At 43.9% G+C, this 21,877-nt stretch overlaps 2 protein-coding genes across 7 annotated transcripts; both read left to right on the top strand.

The window, feature by feature from the left end:
* The first annotated feature begins 200 nt into the window (after positions 1–200).
* On the top strand, positions 201–4,694 carry ngly1 (N-glycanase 1). Of its 2 annotated transcripts, none has more exons than XM_085900162.1 (12): positions 201–221; positions 1,193–1,307; positions 1,383–1,550; positions 1,746–1,908; positions 1,992–2,211; positions 2,301–2,422; positions 2,888–3,033; positions 3,219–3,329; positions 3,428–3,613; positions 3,675–3,860; positions 4,014–4,191; positions 4,271–4,694. In XM_085900162.1, exons 2-12 carry the CDS (start codon positions 1,293–1,295, stop codon positions 4,444–4,446), a joined length of 1,671 nt encoding a protein of 556 aa, XP_085756288.1. In that variant the 5' UTR covers positions 201–221; positions 1,193–1,292; the 3' UTR covers positions 4,447–4,694. The 2 variants fall into 2 exon arrangements, with proteins under 2 accessions (XP_085756288.1, XP_085756286.1); XM_085900160.1 differs by lacking the exon at positions 201–221 and adding an exon at positions 398–567.
* On the top strand, positions 4,515–18,299 carry top2b (DNA topoisomerase II beta). Of its 5 annotated transcripts, none has more exons than XM_085900157.1 (37): positions 4,515–4,654; positions 5,215–5,306; positions 5,959–6,108; positions 6,401–6,491; positions 6,752–6,815; positions 6,933–7,078; positions 7,279–7,376; positions 7,496–7,708; positions 8,076–8,249; positions 8,362–8,463; positions 8,530–8,667; positions 8,737–8,875; positions 9,004–9,161; positions 9,319–9,444; positions 9,547–9,657; positions 9,790–9,895; positions 9,974–10,083; positions 10,181–10,273; positions 10,534–10,648; positions 10,987–11,108; positions 11,284–11,432; positions 11,888–12,119; positions 12,281–12,415; positions 12,493–12,693; positions 12,779–12,974; positions 13,040–13,131; positions 13,515–13,670; positions 13,796–13,879; positions 13,992–14,186; positions 14,379–14,505; positions 14,592–14,753; positions 14,968–15,139; positions 15,240–15,322; positions 15,408–15,536; positions 15,741–15,872; positions 16,084–16,163; positions 16,590–18,299. In XM_085900157.1, exons 2-37 carry the CDS (start codon positions 5,262–5,264, stop codon positions 16,728–16,730), a joined length of 4,767 nt encoding a protein of 1,588 aa, XP_085756283.1. In that variant the 5' UTR covers positions 4,515–4,654; positions 5,215–5,261; the 3' UTR covers positions 16,731–18,299. The 5 variants fall into 5 exon arrangements, 4 of the variants coding, with proteins under 4 accessions (XP_085756283.1, XP_085756282.1, XP_085756281.1 ...); XM_085900156.1 differs by lacking the exon at positions 4,515–4,654 and adding an exon at positions 4,821–4,967; XM_085900155.1 differs by lacking the exon at positions 4,515–4,654 and having other exon boundaries at positions 4,841–5,306.
* The last annotated feature ends 3,578 nt before the right edge of the window (positions 18,300–21,877 follow it).

Raw genomic sequence — 21,877 nt, 5'->3', positions numbered from 1 at the left:
CACAGCAAGAAAACGGCTACAACTCAAGCTACTCATCACAAAGAGGCCTAACGCTACACTAAATACAAAAATGAAACTACAATCCGAATTTCCGCAAAACGGACCAACCACAATCTCAAACAGTCACCGTGCTGTCTTCCAGCCAATCATCTGACTTGACGTCATCAACAAAAGCAGTCCCCCCGAGTCGACAGCCGAGTCGTTCTAGATTCAGCCAATACGTAAGTTAACGCATAAAATAGACACAAAATATTTTCAAATAAAATAAAACGCACAAAGTATTATAATGAAACATTATAAATGAATTTTCCTTCGTTTCATCAGAACAACACCCGTAAATACTAATATTTGGGACCCAACAATTTTCAGGCGTCAAATGGACTGCTATATTTGGATTGCGGCAAACAAGCCAGGCAGGGCTTCTTCAGTCGGTGTTTCACAGAAACAAATTCAACAAGACCTCTCAATGGCTCTGACACCAGCGCTTACGTTATTGTGTAACAATTCAAATGAAGTCTTCTTTGATGTATGCAAGTTGTTGCTTTCATACGCCGACAATATTTTAAGGTATGCTTGTGAATCTAACTCAACTCCAACGATGTCACATTAGGCTAGTTTGTCATTGGGGAAACTACTAACTTCCGTCTAAATGAATACATCTACATCCTAACCCTGGCAGTTTAAATACTAAACAAAACCCCACATGTATAATGTTCTGTCTGACCAATGTGCACACAAATTTGAGTACGTTTTGGGGTACAGTCGTTGGAAAACCGTCCTGTCCAGATTGGTGACGTCATTTTAGGTCCCGCGTCTGCTTTACGACTGACAGACGTGTCGCAGATAGATAAATGTCGTGGCCGATTTTGAGTTCTCGACTTGTTACCTATATAGCCTGTGCCTGTGTAGTGGGACACATGCCGACGTCAGACTGCAAGAACGTAGCTTGCCGTGGCCGTTTCTCAGTTGTCCTGTCAAAAGCCAACCACGATTGGATGGACGGCTGTCGGGGGTGCTTCGGGAGTACGCAGTACTGAGAAGGAGTTTCATTGTTGCTATTGTGTCAAATGGAATAGATTTGTTTACACAACCCATGGGCTGAAATCATGAATTCTCCCATACGTTTCGTCTTGTTGACGATTTACAATCCTAACTTTTGGCCAAAGGGGTGACTAAATATCTTTCTCACCAGGAACCCCACTGTGGAAAAATACAGATCAATCCGTATAGGCAATCCGACTTTTTCTACGAAGCTCCTGCCAATCATCGGTGCGGTGGAATGCCTCTTCGAGATGGGCTTTGAGGAGGTGAAGTGTTTTACTGCTTCTTAATGAGGAACTGTTGGCAATGACTAAGGATGGGGACTTCTTTTTAAATTTCAGGCTGACACACACTTGGTATTCCCAAACTCTTCCTCATTGGACCAACTGAAGGTAATTAGGGAGTCTATAGCTGCTCAAAGAGACCAGAGACTGATTGGAGGGCAACATCGGCACCTTCCGGCAGCGAGCCAAGAAGTCTCATCACTTCCTGTACGACCATTACTCACGGTAATATGTCGACACCCATCAATCAAAGGAAAAAAATAGTTGGAGTAGGGCTGCTTGATTACGGATGAAAAAAAAAGTTTCTTTTGTAGTTTTTAGCCATTGCATACATTTCACAATTTCAAAGCATTGCCTCGTTTTATGTGGTAGATTCACTCATTCACTATTGTTATCATATGATGTCTATTGGCTTGGCAGGTGAGCAGAAAGAACTTCTTTGTGACTCTTCAGTCTAACTTCCAACATGTGCTGCTCTACGAAAAGCCCGAGATTCAGCAGAAAGCCAGGAGCTACATTCCTTACGCGCAGCTATCTTTGGCTGCTGATCAGAAGCTGAAGTTAGCTCAAGAGGCTGAAACAGGTACAAATAAACAAATGAAGAGAGTATGGCATAAAGCTTTGTGAAATACTGGCAAGCGCTGGACCTGGATGGCATTTTTGCAGAATGTAAACTAGAAAAAGACGACTTGGTGGTGCTGGAGTTGCTTCGCTGGTTCAAATCCCAATTCTTCTCCTGGGTCGACTGTTTGCCCTGCAGCAGTTGCGGAGGCCCGACCCAGAATAGGGGCTCGCTCAGTCCTACCGGTGACGATCTACGCTGGGGAGCCCAGAGAGTGGAGAACCACTACTGTCAGAGGTGCCAGTTAAGCACCAGATTCCCTCGGTCTGTTCCGCTCCTTTCTACTACATTACGTTCGTCCGTCCATACATACTGTGCTAATTTGCCTTGAATTTTCTCTCGATCAACACAAGCTATAACAACCCGGAGAAGCTTCTCCAAACCAGGAGAGGGCGCTGTGGGGAGTGGGCCAACTGTTTTACCCTGTGTTGCAGAGCTCTCTCCCTTGAAGCCAGGTACATCTGGGACAGCACAGGTATGTTGAGTGGACACCAGCTCGATTGTACACTTGGCTTTCTGAATATGTCCATTGCCTAGAGCAGTGTTTGCCAAACTTGAGCTGAACCCAAATCATTTCAAGTACACGTCACGTAGTCCCCTACATCAGCGGTCTCAAAAGGTACGAGCCAGTCGAAATTAGGAAATGGCACGGAAAGGAACACATCACCAGCAGTGTCCCTGCTTATGTAAATGGCGGCCACAATCTGCAGGTGTTAAAACTTCCCAGTAAAAGAGTGGTACCAGTACGAGATTGGCTTGCCTGCCTGCCTGCCTGCCTGCCAGCAGTTAAGAGCTGTCTCACCACAAAGGTCTGCGCGAGTTTTTGGATGAAAAGTACTTCACATCGTCAAGAACGAACCACGCATCCAACTGCGCAGCGGTGATTGCAACAGAACATTTTCTGCCAGTAAAATGACATATGAAGGCTCTCTTCTCTCAGATCACGTATGGACAGAGGTTTACTCGGTGTCACAGAGACGTTGGCTGCACTGTGACTCGTGTGAGAACGTCTGTGATCAACCTTTACTCTATGAGGTCGGCTGGGGGAAGAAACTGGCCTATATTCTGGCTTTCTCACGAGACCAGGTATGTTGCACTCTTGCTATTCGATCGCTACGAACAACATTGTGAACGAGTCGTTTGTCAGCCCGTGACTGCTGCTGACGAGTCCGAGGTATACAAGTCCAAAGTCATTTGGCATTGCGGAAAAACGGAAATGAGTCCATGGAGCAAATAAGTACCCCCCGAGCACCAATTGTTGTGTGTCGCAGGTGGTTGATGTGACGTGGAGGTATTCCTGCAAGCATTCAGAGGTTTTGTCAAGAAGGACCAATGTTGAGGAGACTTGGCTGCTGCACACCATAATTGGGCTCAACGCCTTGGTAAGATGTTTTTTCTTCTTCCCCGTCCGTCTTGGCCATTTCTCTGTGCCGTATCCATGGTAACGTCAAACCATTTGAATGTGACCTTCCTACTACAGAGACAGCGATCCCTCGGTACGGACAGGAAATTAGAATTGACGCGACGCTTACTTGTCGAGCTTGTGGAATTTATTTCCCCCAAAACAGCGAGACAAGGCGAACTGGGAGGACGCGTCTCCGGGTCTCTTGGCTGGAGGATAGCCAGGGGAGAAACGGGACATGCAGATTCAGGGAATATCAAACAGGTACTGAAATGAAGCAAAAAAAGTCTCACTCTTATGTCAACAATTATGTCTGTGCATTTAGGGTGCCGCTTATGTGTTCACGCCCACCGAGAAAGAAAGGAGAGACAAGTTAATCCACGTGTCGTACAATGCCGCTAAAGACCAATACTGTCGCATCTCTAATGACTTTGAGATCATCCACTGCTGGGATCAATGTGTGTGGCGGAAGGAGTCTGTCTTTAGGAAGCTGGAAAATGACTGGCACATGGTATGTTGACTGCTTTCATTCGTAAATTGAAGCACTCGTACAGTGACCTCACACAATGACCCCATGAAATAAGGACTTTTGCCACAAATGACAGTCAAATACGCACACATAACTGTTGATTAACTTCTACTAAGAAATGCTTGATTTCTGCAGGTATATATTGCTCGAATGGAAGGCTCCCCTGTAGGACAGATAAGCTGGAAATTTGACTTTGCTCCATCCAAATTAACAGTAAAGTCGGTCTCAATCAGGGCCAGCAGCCAAACATTCAATTTTGGGAACGTCAGCTGGCTCTTGCAATCGGGCACGACGACGACCGACTTTTCTGGAGGTATGCATAAGATAGAGAGAACTTGATGAAATGTTAGACGGCAATGTGACTTGATTTTCCCTTCCATTGAAACTTTCAGATGGGAGCATGCAGTCCTTCCAGTGTCTTAACGGTTCCTCTCAGTTTACTGTCACTGCACAGCTCAGCAGTGGGGAAGGGAATGTCTCATGGCAGCACGCTCAGCTGTTCAGACAAAGTCTGAAGGAGACAGAAGAGTCTCCGTTTGAATTGATCATTCGCCTTCAAAACGCATGACAAGTATTTCATGAGTATTATATGAGTTTTATTTTTTGAAATATATTTTCCGAGTCTTCTGACGCAGAGCCGAATTTGATCATCGACAATGCTGACAAGGTCAATGGCAACGAATGGCTGGCCGGTACTTGCATCTATGCCGTAGCTATGCCATAGCTGTACCGCTGCTAATCACGGCATGACTTACGGTTACGGCTCGTAACATAATGTAAGAAATGGTGTTAATAAATATGATTGGATAACTTCTCCCTCCGCGTATGTGTGCCGTGTTTCGTTTAGCCTTGGTCACTCACAGGCATGAATGAATTGCATCGTTTATTTGAAGAACGCTGCTGATTGGTTGCTCTTCCTTCATTCTGATTGGTCGACTGGCTCCCAAATGACGGAAGCGGGCGGGCGTGCGGGCGCTCAATGCTGCATTTAGCAAATAATCGTTTTTATCTGGAAATATATTGCGTGGCCATTTGAGTCAGTCGTCGTTATCGTTTTATTTTCGCGACCCTTGTTTTGCTATCCTAACGGTAATCCTATTTTATGTTTTGCTGTTGTCTTTGTTCTTATTTTTACTGTTAGCATCTTTGTTGGAAACGTAGGCCTCGGATGGCTGAGTTTCCTAACAATAGCAGACGCACGATTCTGCAGGTTTAGGATGTTTGTATCCCTTCCAACTGAATGAAACGACAACATGGGACTTAATTACCTTTCGAGGACTTGCAAGTATTGAGACCTACGTGTTTTGTAATACCACTCACTTACTGTACATTGAAGACTAGCAGCAGCAGCAGGAGCATTCAGTTTGAGGATCACAAAGGAAGATGTCCTACGGCGCACCAGGGAGCGATGGGACGCCTACCTGGATGGTAAATAAGTCGCCCTTCCGCCCGAAAACGATTTCTTTCAAATACATTGTATACATGATCTATGTTGTTCCAGTAAATCAGCTTGCAAACGCATCAGTGTCGAATCTCAGTTTATGGGTTAGACAACACTAGGCCAGTTGTGTCTTCGCTGAAATTAACAACTGAAAATGTATTTCCAGCGAAGATCCATCCACAACACATCACTAGCATCTAATAAAAGACAATAGGGAATGAATGGATTTTTCTTTGAAATCACGTCAACATACGTGCCTTTCCTACTTAAACTATAGGTAAAATTGTATGACGTAGTTATACATGACTGCAATGTTTTCCAACCTTTTGTTACCTACCGTGAGTCTTCCCCCCGTCCAACTCACTCTTGAGTGATGAATTAGTCTCCAAATGTAGAACACAACTGAGCATAAAATGAAATTCATTTCATCTCCTATGTCAGAACTGTAAAGCTTTGTCCTATCTTAAGATTCAATTAGAAACATGCTTAAATATGTCTCTTTAAAAAAAGTAATATAATACAATATTTTATGATTCATTTATGATTTAGCACCACACACAACTATTCATATCAAAACCAACATGAAATTCATATTAAGTCCTTCCTTCCTTCCTTCCACCTTTTTCTCAATCTTTTCAGGAGGCAGCAAATGGAAAGATGGAGGGGCTCAAGAACGATAAGATTGGGTCCAAGCTGTCCGTCGAGAGAGTATACCAAAAGAAGACCCAGCTTGAACACATTCTTCTTCGACCCGACACGTACATTGGCTCCGTGGAGCCCATCACACAGGTAAGTCCCGTTAATGACGCGTGAACAAAACGGCCTTGTGTACATGCCCTGGGCATCATTTCGTACAAGTTATTTGCGCCACAAAACAACAGGCAAACCAAAAACCCACGGCCCAAATTGAATCATTTTGTCACTTGCTGTCGGGTACCAACCAATCACGGCTCACCTGGCGTCCACAGCATGCATGCGATTCGTTGTCATTTTTTCCCCGCTGAAAATGGCTCAGGTGGCTCCTTTAACAATGCATTTTCATACATGAGCCGTTCTTTGTCTCTCTCTCTCTCTCTCTCAGCTACTGTGGGTGTTTGATGAAGATGTTGGACTAAACCAGAGGGAAATAACCTATGTACCTGGACTATATAAAATTTTTGACGAGATTCTTGGTAAGAATTGATTTCCCATTCAATGACGTGATTGGAAATTTGAAAAAATTGTCATTTTGTTTTAGAAATAAGGACAATTGGAAGTGACCCCAAACGTTTGAACGGTGGCGTGAATGCCACTGTTGGGCTCGTTTTACTGTCCCTTTAAACTGCAAATTGTTTTCAAAGAATGAATCTTTTAGAGACGTTATTTGTCACAGACTTGTGTCTTTGTGAGCACACAGCCTGATAAAATAGCATACCGCTTTCTTCCTATCCAGTCAATGCAGCAGATAATAAACAGAGGGATAAAAACATGAGTTCCATCAAGATCAACATTGACCCGTAAGTGCGAAAAAGTTCATGAAGTGTTTTTTTTAAAATTCACACAGTTTAAAAGTCGTGAACATTTTTATTCCGCGCTATCTTGCACTCGTGAATCTTCTAATCCGCTTCCACCAGTGAATCCAACACTATCTCTGTATGGAACAATGGTAAAGGAATACCAGTGGTGGAGCACAAAGACGAGAAAATGTATGTCCCGGCTCTCATTTTTGGTCACCTGCTCACCTCCAGCAACTATGATGATGATGAAAAAAAGGTCACGGGTGAGTAGAGGCACAAGGCCAAAACCAAATCTGCAAATGAGTCAAAGGTTGTTCAGGCAACATAATAATCATAATCTATGTACAATAATACTGTAACTTTCACAGCAAAAGTCATTTCCACATCATTCACTAGCAGTTGTCATTCAATGGTTCAGCCTCCTCCACTCGTTGCATATCATTGTGTGTGTGTTTGCTCCCAGGTGGGAGGAACGGCTATGGTGCCAAACTTTGCAATATTTTCAGTACTAAATTCACTGTGGAAACTGCTTGCAAGGAGTACAGACACAGTTTCAAACAGGTGGGGAAAATATCCTGTACATACACAAACTATGATATCAATATACAGTAGCTTCTGCACATCAAGCAGAAAACCAAAACAAAAAAAACATTGCTTTTTGCACTGTTCCCATGTGTCAGACTTGGCAGAACAACATGAGCAAGACTTCAGAACCCAAGATCAAGTTCTTCGATGGAGACGATTTCACCTGTGTGGCTTTCCAGCCAGACCTATCCAAGTTTAAAATGGACAAACTAGACAGGGATACCGTAGCTCTTCTTACACGCAGAGCATATGATATTGCCGGCTCCTGCAAAGGTGTTAAAGTCACGCTGAATGGGAAAAAATTACCTGTAAGTCAAATTGACCTGCACATTTGCTTGCCAATCAATCTAATATATATACAAGCTGCTGAGAGGTGGCTTGGATCTACAAGTTGGAAAAGGAAATAGTGGAGAATTTGTCCAAGTTTCATCCAAAACTTCCAAGGTTACTTTGTTCAGTGTCCCTATTCTATCCACCACAGCAATCCCACTATTACACTTGGAAAAAGATTCTATATGCGACATAGGTGTGGACTGTAGCCACTATGTGTATAATCACCACATTTAACAAGAAATGATCTTTTTGTCATCTGACAGAATGATTTTTTTTTTTTTTTTTCAAGCAGCAAAATGAGCAAATTGGATGTGCCTTTTTTTTCCTCCCCTCTCTGTCAAGGTTAATGGCTTCCGCAGCTACGTGGATCTGTACGTAAAAGACAAACTGGACGAAACGGGTGTAGCCCTGAAGGTGGTGCATGAAAGCGTCAACGAGCGATGGGAAGTGTGCCTCGCAATGAGCGAGAAAGGATTCCAACAAATCAGCTTTGTCAACAGCATCGCCACCACCAAGGTGTGGAGAAAGTAGTCGCGTGCATTGATCTGGGGCCATTCTTTCATACACACACACACACACACTTCTTGGATGAATGTTCAACACTTTTGTCACCGGTGTTTTTGTCCAGGGCGGTCGGCACGTTGACTACGTGGTGGATCAAATCGTGTCCAAGCTGATTGACGTGGTGAAGAAAAAAAACAAGGCAGGGGTGTCTGTCAAACCTTTCCAGGTGATTTTGAAAAGAACCCTTTCAAATGGCGTGAGGAACCCTCATTGACATAGAATCTTTCTGCAGGTCAAGAACCACGTTTGGGTTTTTGTCAACGCGCTCATCGAGAATCCGAGCTTTGACTCCCAGACAAAAGAAAACATGACCCTCCAGACAAAAAGCTTTGGTTCCAAATGCCTTCTGTCTGAAAAGTTTATCAAGGCGGTAAGTGGCGCTTGAAATTGCTTTCAGCATCCGCCGTGGTTGACCTGATCTGTTCTCTGTCATCCGCAGGCAACCAACTGTGGCATTGTTGAGAGTATCCTCAACTGGGTCAAGTTCAAAGCTCAGACCCAGCTGAATAAGAAGTGCTCCTCTGTCAAGCACAGCAAAATCAAAGGCATCCCCAAGCTGGACGACGCCAACGACGCCGGTCGGTGCCTGCCTGCCTGCCTGCCTGCCTGCCAAATTGCTTTAGCAATGCTTGTCTGGATTCCTAATGGTGCGTCGGACATGTGTGTGTGTCGACGCTTTTCCTTTTCCTCGCCGTCCGTCTTCAAGGTGGTAAACACTCCTCAGAATGTACTCTCATCCTCACCGAGGGGGATTCGGCAAAATCTCTCGCCGTTTCTGGACTCGGAGTCATTGGGCGCGATCGCTACGGTGTATTTCCGCTGAGAGGGAAGATCCTCAATGTACGCGAAGCCACCCACAAACAGGTATGTACGCGATGCATAGTTCAAGTTCACCCATTAGCGGGTATAAATATCTGTCAAGCCCCATTGTTCGTGCCAGAGCAGCAACTGCTGCAAAGTCCCTGCTGATGGCTGATCTTTAGGGGCTACCATGAATTGATTCATTTGATATTCACAACAGATCATGGAAAATGCGGAAATCAATAACATCATCAAAATTGTTGGACTCCAATACAAGAAGAGCTACGAAGACCCAGAGTCCCTGAGGAGTCTGCGTTATGGCAAGATCATGATCATGACTGACCAGGTGGCACTGCACTCCTCTTCTCTTGGCTTCTCTCTCTTGGCTTGCTTGCTTGCAGTGTGTGTATACTCCAGTTCAAGTTCCCCACTTTCACGTCTCTCTTAGGATCAAGACGGGTCCCATATCAAAGGTCTGCTCATCAACTTCTTTCATCACAATTGGCCGTCCCTGTTGAAACACACCTTCCTGGAGGAATTTATCACACCCATTGTCAAAGTAAGGCAGGAGTGCGTCTTGTCTGTCATTGTCTCAAATGCTATGACTGGCAGCAAAACAACAAACGCGGCGGCACAAAAGCAAAAGCCCAGGTTCTACGCTTCCCATTGCTGATGATTGTATTTTCCGCAGGTTTCCAAGAATAAGCAAGAGCTGGCCTTTTACAGCATTCCCGAGTTTAACGAGTGGAAGAAACAGACAGAAAACTATAAAAGCTGGCATGTCAAGTACTACAAAGGTTTGCTCTTTGCACAACATTTCCTGCGTTGAAATGTGACAGACTTGTTCTTGAGCCAATGTACTTACTATGTTGTAGGTTTGGGTACAAGTACAAGCAAAGAGGCTAAAGAATATTTTGCTGAAATGGAGAGGCATCGTATCACCTTCCGATACAATGGCGCCGAGGATGACGCTGCCATCACCTTGGTGAGTGAGTTCAAGCTAACCTGCTCAGTGGCGCTTCCACACTCAATTCAAAGTATTCTCCAGACAAATGAAATCTCCTGCTTGTTATTTTCTTCAGGCCTTCAGTAAGAAGAAAACGGATGACAGGAAGGAGTGGCTCACCAACTTCATGGAGGACAGACGGCAAAGAAGAATTCACGGTCTCCCTGAGGTTTGTCAATTCCATCAAATTGAAAGTTTTACAAAATGGATTTGTAACCAATCAATTGAATCCATCCCACTGACACACATGTTGGGGCCGAGAAGGTTTCGTCCGTTTCGGAGCATTTTGATGTGGCTGTATCTGAAATTGGAATCATTTTTTCCAAACGGGAAGCTGTTTGGAGCAGTTCTTTTCAAAGCGCGCACGCACACAACGCAGCAATACTCTGACCTTCGTCTAAGCCTCTGATCATTCACGTGATATTTCAGCAATACCTGTATGGAACGCAAGCCAGACATCTGTCCTACAATGACTTTATCAACAAGGAGCTGATTCTGTTCTCCAACTCTGATAATGAGAGATCCATTCCTTCCTCGGTCGATGGTTTGTACAACCCGTTTCCTATTCTGGTACTGGTTCTTGGCACGCGCAGTATAGCTGTCAACGTTACAAAGTTCTACTGCAAGTATTTCAGTCACAGAGTTGAAGGTTTACGCTTGCAGCCGTCCTTATCTTTGCAGGCCGTGCAGACTTTGTGAAAACACCTCACAAATATACAATCTTATGGAATTCAAAAAAACAACAACAACCCAATTGTTCAGGAAGTGAATATCTGTATGGCCGCCGTAGCTCTGCGTTCTGACGGTTTTATCATTTTGATGTGGTGACTCCTGTTTTGTCTGCTGTAAGTAAGGTGACTATCTCCCTTTTTTGTCATTTAGGCTTAAAGCCTGGCCAAAGAAAAGTGCTTTTCACTTGCTTAAAAAGGAATGACAAGAGGGAGGTGAAAGTTGCACAGCTGGCTGGTTCAGTTGCAGAGATGTCCGCTTATCATCATGGAGAGGTACCATTCACTGTCAACTGTAAATCATGCAAAGTTAAAGACTGTCAAAGGAAAAAGTGTCAAACCTTGTCTGTAGTTTTGCCAAGCAGGCAGAAATTGCTCATCAGAGCAAATAAAGAACTAGATGTGATTTGGGTCACATTGTCACTTAGTTTGCCATTTTTCTTTTTTTCAGCAAGCACTCATGATGACCATTGTCAACTTGGCTCAAAACTTTGTGGGCAGTAACAACGTGAACATCCTGCAGCCCCTCGGTCAATTTGGCACTCGCATCAATGGAGGCAAAGACGCAGCCAGCCCTCGTTATATCTTCACCATGCTCAGGTAAAGCCGTTCCGTCGATGCTCATTGGCAACGTACGACTGGTACGTGCGCTCCAATTAAGGCTCAGCTTGTGGATCGTTGACTACACACAAACACAATGTATGTGCAAAGTTGAATGAGTTTCCACGCACGTTTGCTCACGTGGTGTCTCTTCAATATTGTTTCTTTTTATATAATAGTACACATCGTAATGTTTGCCTGTTTTGGAAGTTTCAATCATCGGATGTGCAGTGTTGAAGCCTACCATTAGTCTGTTTTGTGAGGAAGGCAAAATCTGACGAAAGCTTCTTCTTGCAACTGGTCTAGGCTTTACTCCTACTTCTAGTTGCTTGGTAACAGACATTTATTCAATCCCTCATGCAGGCACCATATTTAAAAGGATCTAAGGATGACGGTTTTTGGACAACATTTGAAGCCGACTCCTCGTTTAACATTGAACAAATCCTTTCCTACAGTCCTCTTGCCAAGCTGTTATTTCCAGCAGTGGACTCCAACCTGCTGAAGTTCCTTTACGATGACAACCAGAAGGTGGAGCCAGAGTGGTACATTCCCATCATTCCCATGGTGCTGGTCAACGGCGCCGAGGGCATCGGAACAGGTTGGGCGTGTAAGATTCCCAACTACGACCCCCGAGAGATTGTCAACAACATCGGTCGGATGCTGAACCACCAAGACCCGCTGCCAATGGTAAAGTGGCAAGAGAAAATGTTTGGACTTGTGATTTCAATTCCAGTACACACTTTGCCCTTCACCTGTTGCCGCTTGGCTATTTCATGGCGTTTAAACACACGGCGACAGCTCAAGAGCCAGTTGTTGTTGATTTTCACCTAAAATGCGTTTCCTAAAAGCTTCCCAGGTATAAAAACTTCAAAGGGGTGATTGACGAACTGGGTCCCAACCAGTACCTGGTTAGCGGAGAGGTGTCGGTCCTCGACAAGAACACCATCGAGATCACAGAACTTCCTGTGCGAACGTGGACGCAGGTAGGTTTGAGCTGCGTACAAAGAGATGCCCTTCCAAAATGAAGAACCAAGCGAGTCAAGGTTTTGTCATACGACAGGCTTACAAGGAATCCGTGCTGGAGCCCATGTTGCAGGGCACGGAAAAAACGCCGTCGCTCATCAGCGACTACAAAGAGTACCATACGGATTCCACCGTGAAGTTTGTGGTTCGGATGCCTGAGGAAAAACTAGCCCAGGCTGAGGCGGCCGGCCTCCACAAAGTCTTCAAGCTTCAGTCCAGCCTCACCTGCAACTCAATGGTAGTAAGAAGCGAAGCGTTGGTTCCGCTTGGAACAGGTGGACGCTGAGAGTGTTGTTTTGTTTTGTCCCCCGCCCCTTCGGCAGGTTCTCTTTGACCACATGGGTTGTCTGAAGCGATACGATTCGGTGCAAGACATTCTCAAGGAGTTCTTTGAGTTGCGCCTCCACTACTACAAACTTCGAAAGGACTGGTCGATGGGTAGCCTGGGAGCCGAAGCGGCCAAACTGTCCAATCAAGCTCGTTTTGTTCTGGAGAAGATCGAAGGGAAAATTTCAATTGGTGAGAGAGATGAAAAGATGAAAAGGTTCAATCCGCTTCATCTTGGCCATTTTGTGTCCCGACAGAGAACAAATCCAAGCGCGAGCTGATCCGCATGCTGGTCCAGAAAGGCTACGAGTCTGATCCTGTAGCTGCCTGGAGCAAGGCTCAAGAAAAGGTACACTTGGCTTATGTCGGGAGCTTGGTTACCTGGGCAAATACATGTACTATATATTCGACCTCTGAAAAGAAAATGGATATATTGGATGGAGTGAGGCTACCCAACATCATACTACATGGTTTAATTGCAGACCCACACCCGCTCTCTCTTCATTCCAGAGAGAGCGACTGGAAAGGGAAAATGCGCTTTAGCTCAGTCCTCCGCATCTCTAATAGCGTCTGTAGGGGTGGAGGAGCTCGCGCGACCGACCATCTGAAGAAAACAAACCAAAGCGGATTGGTCGTGTCAAATCAAGCTTTAGCTGTATATACCGTAAACTTGGCTCTTGCCACCTAAGCTAAAACAAAAAACGACATTGTGTTGCGATCTCTCTCTCACAGGCGCAAGAAGATGACGATCAGAACGGAAATGAGAGTGACGGCTCGTTGCACTCGGGTACGTCGTCAGACCCAAACTTTAATTACATCCTCAACATGTCTCTATGGTGCTTGACCAAAGAGAAGGTGGAGGAACTCTTGAAACAAAGAGACCAGAAGGTAAGGTGAAGCACGTTTGTGTTTATTGTCTGTTCTTTAAAAATTGGAGCCGCCTTTTAACCTCAAGTGGAACTTGAGTGGTTCATTTGTTTGTCAGTCACCTATTATTCCTGGCTTTTGTGCAGACCGGAGAGCTCGAGAATCTCAAGGAGAAATCTCCAGAGCATCTATGGAAGGAGGACTTGGCCGTTTTCCTAGCAGAATTAGATGTAAGCGTTTGGGGTTTTTGCACCTCATTATTTACCTCTTGAGGCTGAAAAAAAGAAACAAACATGATGTTTGGCGGCAAATAGTTCTTACTGTCCTTTGTGTGTTTGTCAGAAACTCGAGGCGCTTGAGCGAGAAGAGCAAAATTTAGGCAAAGCCGTCAAACTCGTCAAAGGTAAAGTTGGTAAACCCAAAGCCAAGAAGCTGAATCTGGAGGAGACCATGCCGTCGTCATTTGGCCGCAGGGTGGAGCCTCCGTCTCAGCCGCTGAAATCGGAAGCAAACAAGAAATTGAGCAGAAAGAAGAAGGTAACGTCACGATCCATTAGGAAGCGCCCTTGACATTGCTCCCCGTTTGTGAGGCCGTTGCCTTTAATGTGCAAGAAACATGCAGTATGTTGAGGAAAAAGAGCTCAGCATATGGGCTCAGCATATGGGCTGGCTGGGCATAGGCGAAAGTCAAAGTTTGAGTGGGAAACAAAGGCCCTGTTTCCTTTTCAGCTTGACTCGGAGCCACTCGTGAAGTTGGAGGGTGACGATGAGCTTTTGGGCCAAGATGCCACAACGGGCGAAAGTCCTCTTGTCAAACAAAAGACTCCACGTATGAAGAAGGACAAGAAAGAACCAGGTCATAGAGTTTGTATTTTATTCCGTAGAAATGACTTGTATGGCAAAAAAAAAAAGTTTTTTTCTTCCCTTTGTTTACCCCTGCAGGAGTTCCAAGAGTGAGAAAAACTCCAGGGCCTAAAGGGAGTCCTGTAAAGAAGGTGAAAAAAAGAAATCCCTGGTCCGAAGATGAATCTAATTCAGACAGCGATCTGGAGAATAGTCAGCCTGTCATCATCCCAAGAGAGACAAAGTCTCAGAGGACATCAGGTAGGCTTCACTTCTTTCAATGGCAGTCTTTCTTGCCACCTAAAATGCACATGTCATCAATTAGCATCAACTATTATTTATTGGCCTTTATTTCAATGGCAGTCTTTCTTGCTACCTAAAATGCACGTCATCAATAGATATCTATGTATATGTGTGTGTATGTATAGTACTTGGAAAAGAGCACTACTAATCAATACTCTGCTTATTTTGTCAGCATCCAAGCCAAAATACACATTTGACTTCTCAGAGGAAGAAGATGAGGCTGAGAATGAAGACGACGACGACGACATTGTGGCCACTTCTATGCCCAATGCTTCGGAAAGCCAGAACTGTGACAGTGGCCGCGATGACGACGACGACGATTACGACAAAGACCTGAAGACCGTGTAAGACTAGGCATCGGAACTATTGGCTGCTCTTCTATTTCCCTTCTTGCTTATGACAATCGTTTTGACGACGTACCTTTTAATAATCCCACTTGTCTAGGTCCGGGGCTGTGGCTAAAAACAAAGAGACAGCCAGCACATTCTCTTCTAAGTCTGTCTTCTCAGACGAGGGCAACGACAGCGGTGAGTGCAAACTTTGCTGTCCGTATCATGGGGGTCAACATAGCCACTATTCCTCCATCTCTTGAAGTGGTTGCTATGCTTTTAGAGGGTTCCAAAGCTGCTGCTGCTGATGATGATGATGATGATGATGATGCTGATGATGATGTCGACAACAACAGTTTTTCCACCATTTCAAGCAGCTCTGCGTTTGACAGCCAATCACTAGCAAAAAAAGGTAAAGTGTGTTTGTGCTCAAATATTTATTGCATCTGAGTTTAACTATCAAGTGGCCGGCATAATCCAGTCCCTTGAAGTCCATTCTATCAAATTTGAGTTGCTTGCGTTTACTGTCATTTGATGTTTCCTCCCGCACCTTATTTTGAGTTTTGGCCTTCTGCCAGCCGATTCCAAGTTTGACCAGGCTTTTCTCTTCGTCAAGGGTCCAAGACATCATCTGGCGCGGTTCCAAAAGCGAGGAAGACACCCACACAAAAAACAAAGAAAGCTGATAAAGCACTCTGGGATTCTGACTCTGACACAGGGTCCAAGAAAGTATCTCCGAAAGGTACAGGTAAAGTCGTCCATCCTCAGTTGGCGACTCATTTGAGTTCTGACAAGACCGCTGTCTACGTAGTATATGCCGTGATGAAGGAATATTTTGGATGAGATATAAGAGAAAGGCTGTAAACCATTTCATTTAAAGTCCTCACAAATACATTGCAAACCCTAGATCACAATTATGGCAGCATTTCTGCTGATTGGATTTGTTCAATTCTATGCAGGTAAAGCTCGAGGAACGAAGAGAATGCCGTCTGGCTCTGGGGATGACGATTATAGTCCAGTGAAGAAAATGGCAAAAGTGGTACGCATCATTGACCATGAGATTGGAGCTCTCTACTAGTTTCTCAATGGGGAAACGGGTATCGTTTTCAGGTTGCCTGTTCTCATTTCCTTATTTATTGATTCATTTGTTTGTTTTATTTATGAATTACGAGTGCAGATTTTTCCTTGTGAGCGTAACCTCATCTATTGCAGTTTTTTGCCCTGTTTTCTCGTGACGGCAACACTGAAGCGATCCGTCGCGGTAACGGGGGAGCAGTCGAAAGGCCAAGCTCTCGATTCACCGCATTTATCCAGCCGGTTTTAGACGCACGGGACAGGATTTGATCTATCAGGCTTCCGCATGCTTGCCGATGAGCTGTGCTATTTGTCCGATTGTGGTTTTCACAACAACAACAAAAAGAAGAATGCCTAATTTCGCCGATGTCTTTTCTGTGATTGGAAACAGAAGTGTCACGATCCCCCGTCCAACGACGAGAACGACAGCAACAGCCAGGGTGCCGCCAACGCTCCGGGCCGCGCCGGCCGCGCAAAGAAGGAAGTCAAGTATTTTGCCGAATCCGACAATGATCATGACATGTTTGACTAAATCTTCTTTTGACAAAGTTGACTCGCTCCCCTCCTATGAAATTCTTTTACTCCCCACGGAATTTGTACATCTCCTCTTAAAATGTTATTTTGTTAATGGTATTGTTTTATTTTTTTATGTGTAGTTTGAAAATATTGACAGATGTCTTTTTTTATGTTGTATTTGTCTGAGGGTGGTTTTAGAAGTTTAGAAAAGCTTTTAATTGTGAAAGGATAATGTCACTTTTTAAAGAAGTAAGAGTAAACCATGAAATGTGTCACCTTTGCTAGTTTTGGATGATTCAAGAGAACAATGACATTGTATATGGAGCACTATTTAGTCACTCAAAACAAGTGTTTCACTTAAATGTGTGTCAAATAGACAACTTCTGCCGTGTGGAGAGGTAGCTGAAAATTCTTTTGTCTGTAACCAAAAGATGAACATACAATTAACATCTAAACGCCAACAAATCATATTGGCTAATAAAACATGTTTCAACCAGTTTGAATTCACGTGACCTTAAATGGGAGAACTAATCTCGTAAACCTTGAAGCGAGACCAAGTGTGAAGTCAACTTGACGGCTAAAACGACGTACTTTTATTTCTTTTTTTCCTGAACATAACCCCGCCCATAGCAAAGCGCTTAACAACAAAAACGCTTATGTGAAGTAATCTCCGGTAATCTTCCGAGACGATGTCATTTCTAAGACGCAGAGTCGCCCATTGTTCCTTCCCGTTCACCGCCATTGTTAATGCCTTGTGTCGGTTAAGATGAGAATAGGGCATGTAAATTGTTGACCCTTTTCATCCTCGCACTTTGGCCAAGCCAACCCATTTCACACGAGTGTAACAACTGGAAGGGCCTGGCTCCTTCCAATGCTCACAGCCACATACATCCCTGCCACTCTGGCATCCGTGGGAGAGGTTTTCCACTGTCTGCTTTGGCTCAACATCCTCCAAAGCAAATAGGAATTCAGCTCTGAGGAATTCAATTCATTGTGAAATTACAACGAGGGAAATGTTCCTTCCTCAAAAAAAGAAAAGAAAAGAAAAAAGCCTGGGCAGACAACACTTGACACGGGAGGCAGGAGCGGTCAACTTCAAGCGTATCTGCTTGTCTACTTAAAGCAGGCAAAACCTTGTCCTCTATCTCCTGAAACCTTTAAGCACCGAGGCAACTCGTGTGTATGCAAGGCCACACGCGGCATCACGCCTGAGCAGAGAACACCCGGAGGGAGGGAGCCATTTTTATTTCTAGTCAAACGACCTAGAATTTTCCCCACGATTTTCTTGTCCCCGTGAGGTTGGCCTTCGCCTTTCTCCCGTGTGCCTGCCGCACTGCCACTTCAAAAGTAAGTCCACTTTGCAATCATCTCAGTGCTATATAGTTGCCACATCATTTGTGTTAGAGTACACAGAGCTTAGCATTTGCGAATCAGCAACACGCCGGTGTTTTTGAACCCCCCCCCCACACACACACACACACACACAAGGCACAGTCACACTCCCATGAAAATTTTGCTTCCCGACCTTCCTCTTTTATGTCTGCATTTTTCTGGAGTAGTAGTATACAATCTTTTGTGATTTGTTTTGTTAATGCTGAGTAGAAAGACAGAATAAATTTTTGTTATACAGAACTTGGTGCGTTTTGTGTGTTTGAGTCAGTTGTGATCACTAATCGGTGACAAGTATTCCCATTTTATTTAATATAGTAGCTCCAAATTCAAACACCAGGGTTTTGTTTTTTTCTCTCATTTGAAGCTAAATGAATCAAAGGGGTGTAATACAGTTCAGCAGCTCACAAGCTGGAGACATTTTAGGGAATAATCAACATGCTTTAGACAGGGAAATGATCATATTCAGCTTTTCCAACAATGTTCAATTAGATAGAGATTCACCCCACAGAAGGCGGAACAATCACCTGGGTGAGTATTATAAATATTATTTACTTGTGAGTGTGCTGATTTAATTGAAGTACACTTTCATCTTTACTAAAAAACTTTTGTAGTATGACAGAAATTAAAGGTATTATTACAATTGAACAGTTTAATAAACAAGTACAAGTTTACTGTGAATACTTTGATTTGAAACCAACATTGTAGCTTCAAAACGAAAAAAAAGCTATAGGTTGGTCGAGAAAATTTTGCATACATATATCAAAACCATAGTCATAGTAACATCATTACTGTGGTCTCTGCAAAAATCCTCTCAATTGTGTTTGAAAAAAGACAAGGTGTGCTTAATGAGAGATATTACCATAGCTTTACTGTGCCTAGACTTAGGGTTAAAAAAACAAAAAAACTTGTGAATTTGTTTCGTGCACATTTTAAACAGACTTTTGTTTCGTGTGTGTGCGTGTGCGCATGCGTGCGCGTGTGTATAGTTTTTCCATTAATACTATCCACCCAGACAACAGATTGTTTCAGTTATTGATAGGTGCTCCTCTGTCTGATAAACACTTGACCATACACGGAAGCTATTTAAACTCCAAACAAGATTAGTGCATGTCAAGGACATCACCTCATTGAAAAGTTAAACTGGTATCAAGCCTTCTTTGCACTCAGATTTGCCTCAAATGGCCTGCCTCATACCAGCTGTTGCTAGTTAATTACAACTACTTGCCAACCAGTCACACATATTAGAATTTTTGGGGGACGCTAAAATGAATTTGAAAAGATTTTGCCAATGAAAGAAAGCATTGTTAATGATCAATCATCATCCTGGCGCAACAACAAAAAAAAGCAGATCTTTTTTTCATTGTTATATTTGTCTTCCAGTTATTACAGGCACCGATGATTCTTTGAAAATGAAAAATGCATAATTAAACGTTTCACCCAATCAACAAGAGTATTTTGACAAACGAGTAGTAAACAAACCAAATTCAGATGTTGGATACTGTCATAACCACTCGATGACAAATGACGGCCTCCCAAAAGCAAAAAAGATATTGAAAAGGAGAAATACAAAATCTCAATGCAAGAGTTGCCTTGTTTGATAATACTATCACATGACTAAAGAACTGAGGAAACCCTCTTTAATTTTACAAAACAAGAAGTTATACAAGTTATAGTATTAGCATTATGATGAAAAATACGTTTGTGGATGTCTTCAGCCCTAGACTGTGTGAAATTTTGACAAGATGTGGTCACGTGGCTCAGGTTACAGCGGCTTTTGGCGTGAGGACGATGCTGGATTGGAAAAACTCTTCAAAATGGCAGACTTCCTACTAGGTTTGCCGTGTGTTACATAGACCTCCAAATTGTCATAGATTTTGGCGAAACAACCGAAGCATAAAAAATAAATAATTGAAATCGCAGAAGGCATATCTCGGAAAAGGCACTTTTTTTTTACCTTTCAAATACATTTTATTGTACTCCAGGATTGTATAATAGTTTAATCTGAGAGGTTTTTATCATCTATTGGGAGGATATTTTTGACACCGTTGTATCGGTTGTATCCATTTTCTATGACCTATGTTTACCTATGACGTCACTGTGTTTGGGCGGCATTGGCAAACAAGCTAACAGGTGCGGCCAAACATTTTGTTAAGTCCGCCATCTTTTACTCCAATTTGACACAACTGCAGGATGATGCCGAAGTGGAGAAATGTTCAGTTGGTGGATGCATGAATGCCCACAATTCATGACACCGTCCCTCAGCATCAGAACCTCGAAGGAGAGCCTGGTTAATTTCATTTTTCAGGTCTTGCTCGTTGGCACTTCGAGGACGAGTGTTTCTGAAAAGATTCGCCAAAAGACATCGTTTCATTGAGAGTTCAGTTCCAATGGAAACGACGGACGGACACAGTAAAGTGGTAAGCTTGAGATGACACCAAAATAATCAACTGCATTTCACTTTCACATTATTGTGTGTCTATGATGCCCTCGTTAGCGTGAGTCTTTCTGCTGATTTCGGAGCTGTGCGCTCGCTCTATGTTTTCACTTTTTCTGGATGTATTTTGAGTGGTTGTATCCGATGAATTGCATCGAAGGTGCGGGTTTATTCTTGGGGAACACAATACTGTGTGAAATGCATTCGTTAGCGCTAGCATTAGCTTGCTTCCTAGCTTGACTGCAGTGCTTGTTTATGAGACGGGTCCATATATATTGCGGGTTGTAAAATTTCTCATTTGCTTGTCAAGAAACCGCACTAAAAACGGCTTGCTCCTCAGAACAGGGCCTGACGGTATGATGACGAGCAATTCAGACAAAAGAGAAGGACTTGTTTATGATTTGTCATTTGATTTCAAATTGGTTAAATTTTCCCTTGAGAGACTTTCTTATTGACGTCCGTCCGTCCATCCATCCATCCATCCATCCATCCATCCATCCATCCATCCATCCATCCATCCATCCATCCACCCCCCCACCCCCCCCACCACCACCACCACCACCACCACTTATCCTGCTCAGGGTCACAGAGTGCTGGAGTGTATTTCTACCTAGTTGGGGTGAAAGGTGAGCGACACACTGGATTGATTGCCAAGGCACATGCAGAACTCAACAAGCATTCACCCTCACATCGCCAAAGTGAGGCGAGTGGATCACTACAACACGAGTGTAAATCCTCAATGTCTGGAGCCAAAGGTATATATGGGATGAATTCTTGTACCCCCCCCAAATAACGGCACGTTTGTTCAGCCATTAACAGTATCGACAAAAAGAGCGATCCATTTTCAAAATGTGCTCAATCGTTTGTCAAATTAACCCACACCCACGCGTAGTAGCAGCGCTATCTGGAAAACCACATTCATTTGACCAAATTGCGACAGGCGCTATCAATCAGCCCGACACGGATGCCATTGAAAGGGAAGTTATGGGAGTTGTGTAAACGTCTTGTCGTAGTTACGTAAATGTCATGTCTCCTTTCTTCGATAATATGAGGTTGACTTAGTTGTCTGCTTTGTTTCATATTGCGTTGTAATATTTCCAAGTGGCTATTTAGCATCGGAGGGAGTCCTGCCAAAGGTCTTAATCTGTGACATGGTCTGTGGCACATCAAGGATTTGTGGAGTGTGAGATTAGGGCTGTACGTCGTCATAAAGCTCTACGTCTCAATTCGGCCGTGTGGTGGTGGTGGTGGCAGCGGCAGTGGCAAGCGTATGAGCAGTTACTTGCTGTGGCCTGTGACGTTGCTGGACGTTTGAGGACACAAACCTTCAAACCTTT

Source organism: Syngnathus leptorhynchus, chromosome 20 (genome assembly GCF_054491065.1).
Source record: "Syngnathus leptorhynchus isolate UIUO chromosome 20, UIUO_Slep, whole genome shotgun sequence".
In the NCBI taxonomy this organism is placed as follows: Eukaryota; Metazoa; Chordata; class Actinopteri; order Syngnathiformes; family Syngnathidae; genus Syngnathus; species Syngnathus leptorhynchus.
This window is presented reverse-complemented; position numbering and strand designations above follow the sequence as displayed.